At 36.5% G+C, this 13,781-nt stretch overlaps 1 protein-coding gene and 1 long non-coding RNA gene across 2 annotated transcripts; both read left to right on the top strand.

The window, feature by feature from the left end:
- Positions 1–4,229: 4,229 nt before the first annotated feature.
- On the top strand, positions 4,230–6,768 carry LOC127544571 (zinc finger protein 420-like). Its single transcript, XM_051971246.1, has one exon. It carries the CDS (start codon positions 4,419–4,421, stop codon positions 6,054–6,056), a length of 1,638 nt encoding a protein of 545 aa, XP_051827206.1. The 5' UTR covers positions 4,230–4,418; the 3' UTR covers positions 6,057–6,768.
- A 3,913-nt stretch (positions 6,769–10,681) lies between these two features.
- LOC127544572 (uncharacterized) lies at positions 10,682–13,333 on the top strand. Its single transcript, XR_007949476.1, has 3 exons — positions 10,682–11,279; positions 12,478–12,605; positions 12,700–13,333. It is a non-coding gene; the product is annotated as an uncharacterized LOC127544572 (long non-coding RNA).
- The last annotated feature ends 448 nt before the right edge of the window (positions 13,334–13,781 follow it).

The raw sequence follows: 13,781 nt of genomic DNA, 5'->3' as shown, positions 1-13,781 counted from the left end.
TTGAACAAAATGGTACATAGCATATAATATTAATAACAAGCATTCATATATCATTTTAAGATTTGCAAAGCACTTTACATATGTTATTTCATTTAGACCTCACAAAAATAATAGATGCTTTTTCAGGAGACTGAAATTGAGAGGTTAAATGATTTGCTAACATATCTAAGTAGTGCTTTAACTCAGATTTAAAATTAGTTACTTCCCCAAATGAGAACTCATGCTAGCTATATATAATGCATTTTTATTTCCCTTTTCAGAGTGTTGTCTCTTATTTTTAAGAATCCATGATGTGCAAGCCCTCTACAACTTGATAGTCATTTAGATATGTTGTGGTCAAAAATTTAAATGCTTTGGGATCAACCTGGTGAAAAGCAACTATGAACTTGGATTGATCTTAGACAAAAAAAACACAATTACTGTACTTGAAGCTTTTCTATCTTGGTCGGGCCTGTCAGAGTATCTATTCAATAGGCATGGCTTCTGAGAACTCAGGATTGCTTATAAACTTATTAGGACAACTTAAGTGAACTGTGACACAGAAGCTTCCAAGGAAGAAACCTTTTCATGGAAAGACCTCAGAGGAGGAGCCAAATATTCACATATTAGCCTGGGAATTGTCTTGAAGAGTACTAATTAGGAAAAATGCTTCTTCCTTTTTTTTCTTCTTCCCTTTCCTGTTTAGAGCTTGTGATTTTAATTTCCCCAGAGAAAAAGGAATGCTTTCCTTTCTATGAGGAAAATCTTTTGTCTCACATATAAACATTATACTATTAAGACTAATAGCAATTAGTAAACAAACTAATTTATTGGGAAATGGGGGAATCTTTTACAAATGTTTTGGAATATACGTTTTTGGTCATGTGATTTGATTGTGAAGTTATTCACTATCTCAAGATAAGAGTAATCCTTTGAGAAAACTCTCCCATCTAAGATTGACATTAATGGAAATCTAACTGGAGCAGAATATACTTTTAAAAATTATTTATTTTAATATACATTGCTTTATGAATCATGTTGGGAGAGAAAAATCAGAACAAAAGGGAAAAACCATGAGAGAGGAAAAAAACAACAGCGGAAAAAAGAAGTGGATATAGCATTTGTTGATTCAATCTCCATGGTTCTTTTTCTGAATGCAGATGATATTTTCTGTCCAAAGTCTATTGGTATTGCTTTAGATCATTGAAACACTGAGAAGAACCAAGTCTTTCATAGTTGATTATTGTATATTCTTTTTTTTATATATCTTTTTATTTACAAAATATATGCATGGGTAATTTTTCAGTATTGATAATTTCAAGACCTTTTGTTCCAACTTTTCCCCTCCTTCCCCCCACCCCTTCCCCCACATGGCAGGTTGACCAATACATGTTAAATATGTTGAAGTATAAGTTAAATACAATATATGTATACATGTCCAAACAGTTATTTTGCTATTTATACAAAAAGAATTGGACTTTGAAATAGTGTACAATTAGCCTGTGAAGGAAATCCATAATATTCATATGCCACAATTTATTCAGCCATTCTCCAATTGAGGGGCATGCATTTAGTTTCCAGTTTCTGGCCACTACAAAGAGGGCTGCCACAAACATTCTTGCATGTATAGGTCCCTTCCCCTTCTTTAAAATCTCTTGGGGATATAAGCCCAGTAGTAACACTGCTGGATCAAAGGATATGCACAGTTTGATAACTTTTTGAGCATAGTTCCAAATTGCTCTCCAGAATGGCTGGATTTATTCACAATTCAACCAACAATGTATTAGTGTCCCTGTTTTCCTACATTCCTTCCAACATTCCGCATTATCTTTCCCTGTCACTCTAGCCAATCTGACAGGTGTGTTGTGGTATCTCAGAGTTGTCTTCATTTGCATTTCTCTGATTAATAATGACTTGGAGCATCTTTTCATATGGCTAGAAATAGTTTCAATTTTTTCGTCTGAGAATTGTCTGTTCTTATCCTTTGATCATTTATCAATTGGAGAATGGCTTGATTTCTTATAAATTAGAGTCAGTTCTCTATATATTTTGAAAATGAGGCCTTTATAAGAACCTTTGACTGTAAAAATGTTTTCCCAGTTTATTGCTTCCCTTCTAATCTTGTCTGCATTAGTTTTGTTTATACAAAAACTTTTCAATTTGATATAATCAAAATTTTCTATCTTGTGATCAATAATGATCTCTAGTTCTTCTTTGGTCACAAATTCCTTCCTCCTCCACAAGTCTGAGAGGTAAACTATCCTATGTTCTTCTAATTTATTTATAATCTCATTTTTTATGCCTGGGTCATGAACCCATTTTGACCTTATCTTGGTGTACAGTGTTAAGTGTGGGTCATTGCCTAGTTTCTGCCATACTAATTTCCAATTTTCCCAGCAAATTTGTCAAACAGTGCGTTCTCATCCCAAAAGCTGGGGTCTTTGGATTTGTCAAATACTAGATTATTAAAGTTATTGACTGTTTTGTCCTTTGAACCTAACCTATTCCACTGATCAGCTAGTCTCTTTCTTAGCCAAGATTATTGAACATTGTTGCTGTTATTGTGTACAATGTATTCTTGGTTCCAGAGGAATATACTTTTAGCTCAATACTTACAATAATTGCACAAAGCTTACAGAAAGTAAAGCTGATGTAATGAGGCAGAAGAAGGATACAAGAAAATTGCAAACATGTATAGTCTCTAGAGTACTAGAGAGTGGTTTCCTAACGTCAGTTGGATTTTGATAGTGAATTTAAACTCAGATACTTTAAATTCAGGTACTGTCATCTCCCAGAACCTTTTGTCAGAAAGGATATTGATAGTAGTAGTCTGAGACACATTGTATCAGATTGTATTCTAGTAATGCTTTAATCAAATTCAGCAAAAATCTAAATGCTTACTTCTGTGTAGCCATATCATTCTGGCATGGAGGTAATCCTGAGTTATCAAAAGTACACACTCTGGAAGCTATTACCAAGGTAGAGAGGGTGCAAATGTGAGCCTGCATTGTAGAAATTTGGTTTTGCTTGGATATTCATCTTTATTATAAGGCCTTTTCTTTTTCCTTTTTTGTTGTTAAAAGATTGAGTTTGTAGGATGGCAGGAGAATGAGAAGAGATAGGAATAGGTGGCAGAAAAAAGAAAAGATTACAATAAGGTAATTTTTTGTTATATATGTCATTAAATTTTTTACATACTTACTTATGAATCATGTTTGGAGAGAAAAATCAGAACAAAAGTGAAAAACCAGGGGAGGAAAAAAAAGAAGAAAAAGAAAGAAAAAGTGAACATAGCATGTGTTGATTTATATTCAGTCTTCATGGTTCTTCTTTCTTTGAATACAGATGGTGTTTTCCATCCAAAATTTTTTGGGATTGTTTTGGATCACTGACCTGCTGAGAAGAACTAACTCTGTCACAGTTAATAATTGCATGATCTTGTTGTTGCTGTGTATAATGTTTTTCTAGTTCTACTTGTTTCAGCATCAGTTCATATAAATCTTTCAGCCTTTCTAAAATTAGTCTTAATTTTTTTTAAACAGTGTGCCAAAGAATAAAAGATGTGCCAAATCTAAACTCAGATAACTAGGACAGGATATTCCCACCCACAAGAAAGTTCTTAGTTTATGGAAAACTTTCTTCTCTAAAATATTCTCTAGTGCTACCTTGAAGCTGGACCAAATTAGAAGCAAAAACTGTTTTCCTTTTCCCTGTCTTAGCAGTCCTTTCTTTCTCACCTATACTTAAAGAATTATAAAAGTCTTTCAGAATCATTCTTTGACAAATTTTTATCCAGCCTTTGATTAAACATCTCTGGTGACTATGCTACTTATGAAGCCTTCTGTTCTATTTCTATATAATTCTTATTATTCCTCATCTATCTATTCATGTTATCACCACTGACCATACCATCCATCAAATATTTACTGAAATGTCTCCCACATACTCTACTTGTATTTCAAAATTTCTTGTCTTTCCCAGTTCTGCTGCTTAACTTGTTCCACTGATCAAATGTTCTACTTTTCTCATATGGTTTACTTTGTGTTCACTATGCCCCTAATCTAAATTATACCTCTACTTAATTTCTCCTGTTTCCTAGTTCCAATCTTCTATTATCTTTCTAGATTTTATGTTAGTTTTGAGAATAGGCAAAGCCACTTAAAGAGAAGTGTCAATGATGTTATTTCTATTCTGTTTTTTTCTCAGCATAGAGAATATTATATTTTCAATTTCTTGTTTCAGATTCAGAAAGAATTGAGAAAAAGCAGTTATATGAAAGAGGGGAAGATTTCAGAAGAGTAAAGTCAAATGGAGAAACACTGTAAATAATCCTAAACAATTTTCCTAAGGAACATAGATTTGGAGAATATTTTGAACATGAGAGAAGTTTAAACATTTATCATCAGGAAATCCTCTTTCCTCAAAAAATTAATTAAGCCATGATGACTCACAAGAATGCCATTATAGAGGATGTCACCAAAAAATGTAATGAACTTGAGGCAGAATCAGTATTCTTTGTACATCATAAAGGAATAACAAAAGAAAAAGTTCATGAATGTGATAATTGTGGCAAAAACTTTGAGCAGAAATCAGCTTTTTTTCTACACCAGAGAATTCACACTGCAGAGAAACCACACAAATGTAATGAATGTGGGAAAATTTTCAGTCGAAGCTCAAACTTGAGCGAACATAAAAAAATTCATACTGGAGAAAAACCATATAAATGTAATAAATGTTCAAAAGCTTTCATTTGTAGTTCCCGGCTCATTCAACATCAGTTAATTCACACTGGGGAAAAAACTTATAAATGTTATGAATGTGGTAAAGCTTTTAGTCTGAATTCACAACTTAATAGACATCAGAAAACTCATACTGGAGATAAACCATTTGAATGCAATGAGTGTCAGAAAACATTTAGCCAGAGATCACACCTTATTCAACATCAAAGAATTCATACTGGAGAGAAACCTTATGGATGTGATAAATGTGGAAAAGCCTTTGGTCAGAATTCTCAGCTGGTATTACATCAGAGGATTCATACAGGAGAGAGGCCTCATGTATGTAATGAATGTGGGAAAGCTTTCAATCAAAGATCACTACTTATTAGACATCAAAGAATTCACACTGGAGAGAGACCCTATAAATGTGATGTATGTGGAGAAACCTTTATTCAGAACTCACACCTTATTCTACATCAGAGAATTCACACTGGAGAAAGACCCTATGAATGTAAGGAATGTGGGAAATCATTCAGTCAAAGTTCAACTCTTGATCAGCATCAGATAGTTCATACTGGTATAAAACCATACAAATGTAATGAATGTGGGAAAGGCTTCAGTTGGAGTTCACGTCTTATTCAACATAAGTTAATACACACTGGAGAGAAACCATATAAATGTAATAAATGTTCAAAAGCTTTCAGTTGCAGCTCAGGCCTTATTTTACATCAGAGAACACATACTGGAGAGAAACCCTATAAATGTAGTGAGTGTGGAAAAGGCTTCATTCAGAGTTCACAACTTATTCAGCATCAAAGAATTCATACTGGAGAAAAACCCTATGAATGTGATGAATGTGGCAAAGCCTTTGGTCAGAGCTCACAACTTATTCAACATCAAAGAATTCATACTGGAGAAAAACCTTATGGGTGTGATGAATGTGGGAAGGCGTTTAGTCAAAGCTCACAACTTACTCTACATCATAGAATTCATACTGGAGAGAAACCTCATAAATGTAGTGAATGTGGAAAAGCTTTTTGTCAGAGCTCACAACTTAGACTACACCAGAGAATTCATACTGGAGAGAAACCCCACAAATGCACTGAATGTGGGAAAGCTTTCACACAAAGCTCACTTCTTATTAGGCACCAGAGAGTTCACACTGGTGAGAAACCTTATGAATGCCATGAATGTGGGAAAGCTTTCAGCCAGAGTTCAACTCTTGTTCAGCATCAGATTGTTCATACAGGAGTGAAGCTTTTCAAATGTAATCAATGTGGAAAAGCTTTTAGTAGGAGTTCTTACCTTATTCTACATCAGAGAATCCACAGTGATGAGAAATCTACCCAAATTAATTAATATGAAAATTTTCTGGTACTTTTAAGCTATATAAAGTTGCCTGGAAAAAAAAAAAAACTGAATGTGATAAGTACAGGAAAGCCACAGATTGGAACTCATACCTTAAACTACATTAGACTAGTATTTGAGAAAAAACTATAAATGTAACACATAAGAAAAAGCCTGCACTTTTAGTAGCCTTCATTTAATTTATATCACAATAGTCATATTGACAAAAAAATCAATAAGAGTTTTGTAATGGTTTTTACCAATATCTCATTTTTCATCCTCACAGCTTTTGGTGGTAGTTCCTCATCTTGTTTCAACCTGTGAATGAAAAAGAATCTCGCCACACTATCCTTATCAAATAGTTATTTAAATTCTGCTTGAAGACCTCCACTGATAGGAATTCTTCTTCCTCCTGAGGCAGCTTATTATCCTGTTAAACTACAATTTGTAAAGAAATTTTTTCTTATGTTGTGCTGAAATCTGCAACTTTAACCATTGTCTCTGGTTCTGCTTTAGTGCCAAATAACAAATTTAGTCCTTTTCCTCATTTTTACCCTTTATGATACTTCATGTCTTCCTTAAAGTTTTATTTTCTCCAGACTAGTGTTTCTTAAAATGTGATCCATAGCCTCTTTTCAGAAGTTCCTCAAAGTCAAAACTATTTTCACAATTGTAATGTTTAATTTTTAATATGGTAAATAAACAAATCAGTATGGTAAATAAATATGCTAGCTCATATTGAGTTTATAATCCACCAAAACCCCTCCATATTTTTCATGTGAATTATTTTAGTCTATTTAATTGTCTCTTTTAATTTTATATTTATTTACCTGATAACCAAATCTAGGACTTTACATTTATTTATATTAAATTTCATTACGTTAAAGTTGGCCCCACATTATAGCTTGGTAACTTTTTGAATCCTGATTCGGACACCTAAAGTTTTAGTTTTCTCTCCCATATTGAAAAAAAAGTAACATGAAATCCTTAGGTATAATGTTTGTAGCTTTATTAAATGTCAAAGTCTAAACTGTCACAAAATGTAGTTAAATCCTTTAAGCGTCTCATGAGAAGAACCCTCATCTGTTTAAAACACCAGATAGGAAGAAAAATTTTTTACATGACAAATATTTATTTTAGCTTAAACATATAGGGCCTTGTGACCTCTGCTTCTATTTCTATCCATCTCAATTCTGTTCTGTCTTTTTTTGTTCTAACTCTTAAATTTAGTCATTTATTTTGTACCTTTTATATACAAAGCACCACTTGGCACCAAAAGAGATTTGATCATTACTATAAATTTTAAATACAAATGGCACTCAAAACTTATCTCCTCTTGGAGAAACCCTCTTACTGTAAGCACACAATAGTTGTAATGCAAAATACAATAGAATTATACTCTGCACTAAACAAATTTGAAAAGTCTTGCTATTTTCCAAATATGAACCTTACTCCTTTTCCTTTGGAAAAGATGAATGCCACAACAATCAGAGCCATATCCTGGGCCCTCTTCTTTCTCTAAACTCACCCTTGGTGGTCATATTTACTATGAGTTCATTTGTCTCTATGAAAGGGAATCATTTATGTTTGCATATATATATATATGATATACACACATATGTTTGCATATATATATAAGATATACACACATATTGTATTTATATATATCCAACTGTAATTCTCAATTCCCATCTATTGTCACCTGTTGCTGCTGGACATCATTAATTTTATTTTTTATCAATATGAAGAAAATCTCTTAACTTGTATCCATTGCTTTTGGGTCTGCTTTCAGGGGCCAATCAAAACAAAAGTAACTCATCTTCTTTAGGATAGCCTTTCAATCAATAAGCTTTGATTCAATGTCTACTATATGCTAGGTATTATGCTCTAGATATTTGAAGACATCTATAATGTTTCCTCCTAAGTCATCTCTTAACCAGTTGCTATAACATATATGGCTAATTCTGATTGGATACAGTAACTGTAGAGTTAATATAGTTTTGTCAATGCAACGAATTCAGCTAATAATTCAACCAGAGATGTGAAGTGTGTGAGGATTCATTGTTTAAAAGAATTCAGAGATTCTCTTAAAGTTACATTGATGACATAGCTGATCGATTAGTCTCTAAGATGATCTAGCAATTGGAAAGAGTTTGGGAGAGTTTTATATACTGAAATTTGAGGCTCCAGTAAGGCTAACAGTCTGGATACGATAGCTAGATATAGATAAGGGAGGAGCCAGGATGTCTTTTCATTTTAGCAAGGTATTGTTATTTAAGGGAGAAGATAGGTAAGAAGTCAGAATGTAGCTTTTACAAAAAGACAAAGAAGTCAGTATAGGGATTTTATAGAAGTCTGTGAGACCAGTTCAAGGGCCTTATCAAAGAGAAAGTATGACAGGAGACAGGCAGGTATTCAGCAAAAACGTCTGTTGATCTGAGAGTAAGGGTTTTTATATCTTTTGACATAACCATAACAAGCATCTTTCTCAGAACTTTTCCCTGGCAGTTTCCTAGCTTCCCTGTTATCAAAAAGAGAATTCAGTTCTCAAGAGATAGAGTGGAAGAGTGGTGATTCAGAATGCCCGATTTTACACAGCCTTCACCTTTAGGACAGGCAACAGGGAACACCTGGGCTGGCCTGAAGCCTCTGACTCCTCAGAATGGGATCTACTCAAGACTTAAATAAGGAGCAACAGATAAAAAAGTTTTGTTGCTTCATATTCCTTAGCTAAATATGCAGTTTTGAATAGACCCTGGGCTTTAATCCATTATCTCCCCTCCCTTTTTCTCCTTTGGAGAGACAAAGGCTGCGGACCCATCAGGTAGAACTGTAATAAAAGTCTTAATCAAAATCATCCTATCAGTGCTCCTCCTTGCTTGCCTCAGGAAGCTTGGTTTCTACATTGGGTACACTGTATACACTGGGTCCAAGGGCAAGATATAGATTAGGACAACTGATAATTGGAAGTATGGTCATTAATATAGATAAAATCCTTTCCCACTTCACATACACCAGGACTATTGTAATAGCTTGCTGGTTGGTCTCCCTAACATAAATCTCTTCCTGCTCCAAGCCATCCTTCACTTAGTATTCTCCAAAGTGATTTTCCTAAAGTAACCATATTACTTCCCTACTTAATAGGAGGCTGGGGCCCCTCCGGGAGGGGTTTGAGATTTCTAACTTAGGTGTATCCTTCCCCCCCCCCAATATCTCACCATGGTGAACTGACCCAAAAGAGGGCAGTGAATATGGTATAGCCATAAGTAGTTTGTATAAGGAAAATTTAATCTTAGGCCATAACTGGGATTTCTGACAGGCAATGGAAAGGTGAGGCTGCCCACAATGTTTTGATGAGGTGCAAATGATGAGGTTAATGGTAGTGAAGAGGTGCCAGAAATGGGGTGGGAAATCCCCTCTGGTTGGGGTCAGGTCCAATGCAAAAGAAAGAGTTTAAAAACCCCAAATCTGTGTGGCAAAAAGGGGTTTTTATTGTTCACTAAGAAGAAAGCGTTCTTAGCTGGCAAAACTACTGATTAGGAATTTGGCAGAGATAGATTAACAAAATCTTGATTATATGGGATAAGTTTTGGTCTGGAGCTGAGAGCTGTCTGGGATAATCAATAAAGGACCATCAGACAAAAATCTCCAATTGAATAAAATCACTTAAATAGAGTTTGAAGGCCTTTCCCAGGGTCTGGAAACTCCCTGAATGGGTACAGTTTCCAGGCCCCCCAAAAAGATTTCAGTTTATGTCAATGGAGGGTGGTTGACCAAGATCTCTGATTGAATGAAACCACTTAACTGGATGTTGTCTGGAATAGGTATGTGTTTCCCAGGAGAGAGCTTGAGATCCCAAATCACCCTTCTTTTACAGATTAAAGGGGAAAAGTTTCAGCCCCTCCCCCTCACATCATTTTGACATAACTTGGATTTCTGACTGGAGGGACAATGGAGCTAAACTGATCTCTATCGTGTCTTCTCCCTGCCTTTCTCAGGATCATTTTTATCAATTCTTCAGTTTCTCTTTCCTCAACACCCACCATTCAGGACTTCATCATTCTTCTTAAACCTTATTCCCTCAAATATATTCTTGTGATCTTGTGGTCACCTTGTTCCTCGAACAAAACCTTCTGTCTCCCAGCTCTGGTCATTTTCAATGACCATCCCCCATGACTGGAATGTTTTTCCTTCTCATTTCCACCTTCTGACTTTCTAGGCTTCTATTGGGTCTCAGCTAAAATTCTACCTTCTGCTGGAAGCCTTTCCCCATTCCCCTTCATTCCCTCAGGGAATATATATAGTTTATTTGTAGTTAGTTGTTTGCATATTGTGCTCCTTGGGTGCTGGAACTTACTTTGTCCTTTCTTTGTCTCCTTAGCACATATAAATACTTGTTGACTGACTGATAATCTGTTACATCTTGTTTAATAGGGGCCAGGATGAATTATTGTGTAGCTGAAAGAACAATAATATTCTTTTATACCATAATTTATTCAACCATTCCCAAATGATGGGCATCTACTCACTTTGCAATTTTTTGTCACTACAAAAAGAGCTTCTACAACCATTTATGCACATGTGAGTCCTTATCTCTTTTTTATGATCTCTTTGGGATGGATACAGGCCTAGTAGAGACAACACAGTTCGATAGCCCTTTTGGTCCTAGATTCCAGAACGAAGGACAACCACCAACCAACGGGTGGATGGACCGGATCTTCAGTATGTACGGGGAGGTAATGGACTGAGCGGTCTCGCACTGTACTTGTTTGTGTGAGGCCCACGCCCCTCGTGCCCTGAGTTCTCATTGGGGCGGCCCCACATTTCATTGGCTCAGAGTTGGCTCTCTGAGCCAATGACAGAGCCTTCTGAGAGTTACACTAATGAGCCTAGCCCGGGCAGAGTAGACTCCGGCCGAGCTTGAGCGGACTTATTTAGTCCAGCCTTCTATAGCATGCCCGTCCTGGAGCCCTCCGTCCCTCTCCGGCAGCCCCGCCCAGCTTGGGACTGCTCACCTCGTGAGGGAACGCTCTTTACATTAAAAGGAAAGCTTTAATTCCATCCACTGAACTCAGCTCCAGACCTGGGGCCAAGAAGGGTTCAGTCTCCGGCGCCGTCTGCTAAAGCCTGATGGGACTGAAGGAGGTCCGAGCTCCCAGCCGCCCTGTTCTGTCGCGCCTTCTTTCCTCCCCGCGGCACTCTCAGCGAACAGGAACCGAATGAACCAGCGAGACGGTGAGTCCTCCAGGGACCCTAGAGCGGACTGACACGAGTCCGCATGGGCTCTCGGGGCGCGCCCGTGGCGGCCTTAGAGGCGGGCGGAGATCAAGTTTCCGGCTCGCGGCAGTGGTGTCTTCGAGGTCTCTTTAAAGGTGGTTGAGGTCCGTTCCCTCCACTCTGCATCAAGAGGGTTAGGAAGGGAGCAATTGGGAAGCTGGTGAGGGCCCGGAAGATGGGATTTCCCGTGCCGTTCAGCTTTTGCTAAGTCTCCACGGTGTGCACTACCCAGCGTTTGAAGAGGTAGAAAACTTCATCTAGACCTTGTACATCGCGGAACTCGCGGATGAGATAGACTAGGAACTGTCCAGTGTTACTGCGACTGGAGAAGTTCCGAAAAGGCTTCCGGGGATTCTGGAGGAAGGATGGGGAAAGGGCGTTTGGGCATTAAAGGATCGGTGAAATTATAGGGGCTGGAATGAGCAAAGGCTTAAAGGTGAGAGAATACTGGCTCTATTGGGGGTGGAGGAGAAGGATAGAGACTCTCCTGCTTAACCGGACTGGACAGTATTTGTAGGGTGGTAATGGGAAGTAAGCTGGAAGTAATGGAGGAAGTAAGCTAAACAGGGTAGGGTCATTTTATCCTTGATTCTTTTTTTCAATTATGTATCTTTAGTGCTTTATATAGTGCCTGGAGCATAATAAGCATTTATTTATTTTTTTAAGTAAGCATTTAATTAAATCTTGTGGATTTGAATTCTAATCCTTGTTCTGAGTCTCTTTGTCAGATTAGGGGACTGGATTGTATTTAATCAAAAGTTTTTAACCTGAGATCCATGAACTTTTTTTTTAATACTTTGATAATTGTATTTCAGTATAAATTGTTTCTTTTATAATAGTATGAATTTTATTTTGTAAATTTAAAAACATTCTGAGAAGGGATCCGAAAATTACACCAAATTAGAGGACTGTCATTATCTGGCCTGCGGGAATCCTTATGTATTGTCGAGACCCCTATTTCTATTTGAGTTTGATACCACTGATGTACAGTGTTGTTACAAAGCCATCACTTTGAGAAAACTACTACCTTACCTGTGCATGCCCAGGAATACTAATCAAAGAGGATGGTATTAAAAGTTATATACAGAGATATACACTGTTTCTAATTATGGCATTTTCTCTTTCCCTCAGCTTACAACTTCTCTGCTCATTCCAGGTAGGTCCTTCCTTGTAATCTGGATCCCTGCTGCTGGATCAGATTTTCTTCCATTCAGATTGTTCCTGATTTCCTTGGGGCTTCCTTTTGTGATTTCCTGCTTCCTGCCAAATGGACACTTAACGCATGTGAGTTATAAATATTATATTTATACTCATGGATAAATATGAGACAGGAGTGATTTCTCTAAACACAATTCATGATTCTTTTTCTGTGAACTAGATTTCTTCAAACTATGGGAAACTTCACTGATGGTCATTAGAAATACCTGCCCCATTCTCTATCCAACCCAAGACTTTCTCACAAAGTTCCCAAAAAAGTAAACAGGAGATGGAGGATTTAGGGTTGAGCTCCTGGGTATTACCAGCAGGTTAGTGATTATAAATATCTCTTTTTCCTCAGTAACTCAGCCAAAATTTTATCTAAATCCTGCTTGAATCTCATTTGATTTTGCCACCCTCTGAAATAAGATCTATAAGTCTACTTGGGAAATAGGAATTCCTTTTGCTTGCCTATAGTTTTCTTTTTTGGGTTTTAAAAAGAGTTACAGATTTTACTTTTGTGGCTACATAAACAAACCTGTACCTACTTCTGATCATATCCTCTTTCAACCTAGGTAGAGATGATTATATATATATATAACCTAGATCAGATTGTTTGCTATCTTGGGGAGGGAGGAGATAAGGAAGGGATGAAAAAAATTTTTAGAATTTAAAATCTTACAAAAATGAATATTGAAAACTATCTTTACATGCAATTAGAAAAATAAAATATTGTTGAATTCAACTCATATAGAGTGCTACAAGTCACCATTGCTTTCATTGAATTTACATAGCCAAGCTTGGAGAGATTACTACATGGCCCACAGGATTTGTATGAGGACAAAACATGATAATATATGTCAAATACTAATTTTATAACCACAAAGCATTAGAGAAACTTCAGTAATTTATTATGATGCTCAATCTAGGCATCTGTTAGAATTCTGGTAGCTTCTAAACAGGTTCTTGATAGTACAGGACCACCATTATAATAGTTTTAACTTTCCTGTCCTGGATATTTTCCCAGTGCCATTAAATATTTGTTAGGAACTGAGATATGAGGCTTCTTCTTCTGGTCCCTTCTGACTGACATAATCATCCAGAGCTCTTTACATTTTGTAATTCCATCCTTGTTTCTTCCCTCTATATTTATTAGGCTGTCAGCTGTATCTACCCTTTTATCTTTCTCCTTCTGGACCCAAGAGTTAGTAACATTTTTTGGTTCCAATAATTGTGTTTTTTCCTCCTCACCAGAAAACAGTA

This window comes from Antechinus flavipes, chromosome 1 (assembly GCF_016432865.1).
Source record: "Antechinus flavipes isolate AdamAnt ecotype Samford, QLD, Australia chromosome 1, AdamAnt_v2, whole genome shotgun sequence".
Lineage (NCBI taxonomy): Eukaryota > Metazoa > Chordata > Mammalia > Dasyuromorphia > Dasyuridae > Antechinus > Antechinus flavipes.
The sequence above is the reverse complement of the archived record's forward strand: the minus strand, read 5'-3'. Positions and strand labels throughout refer to the sequence as shown.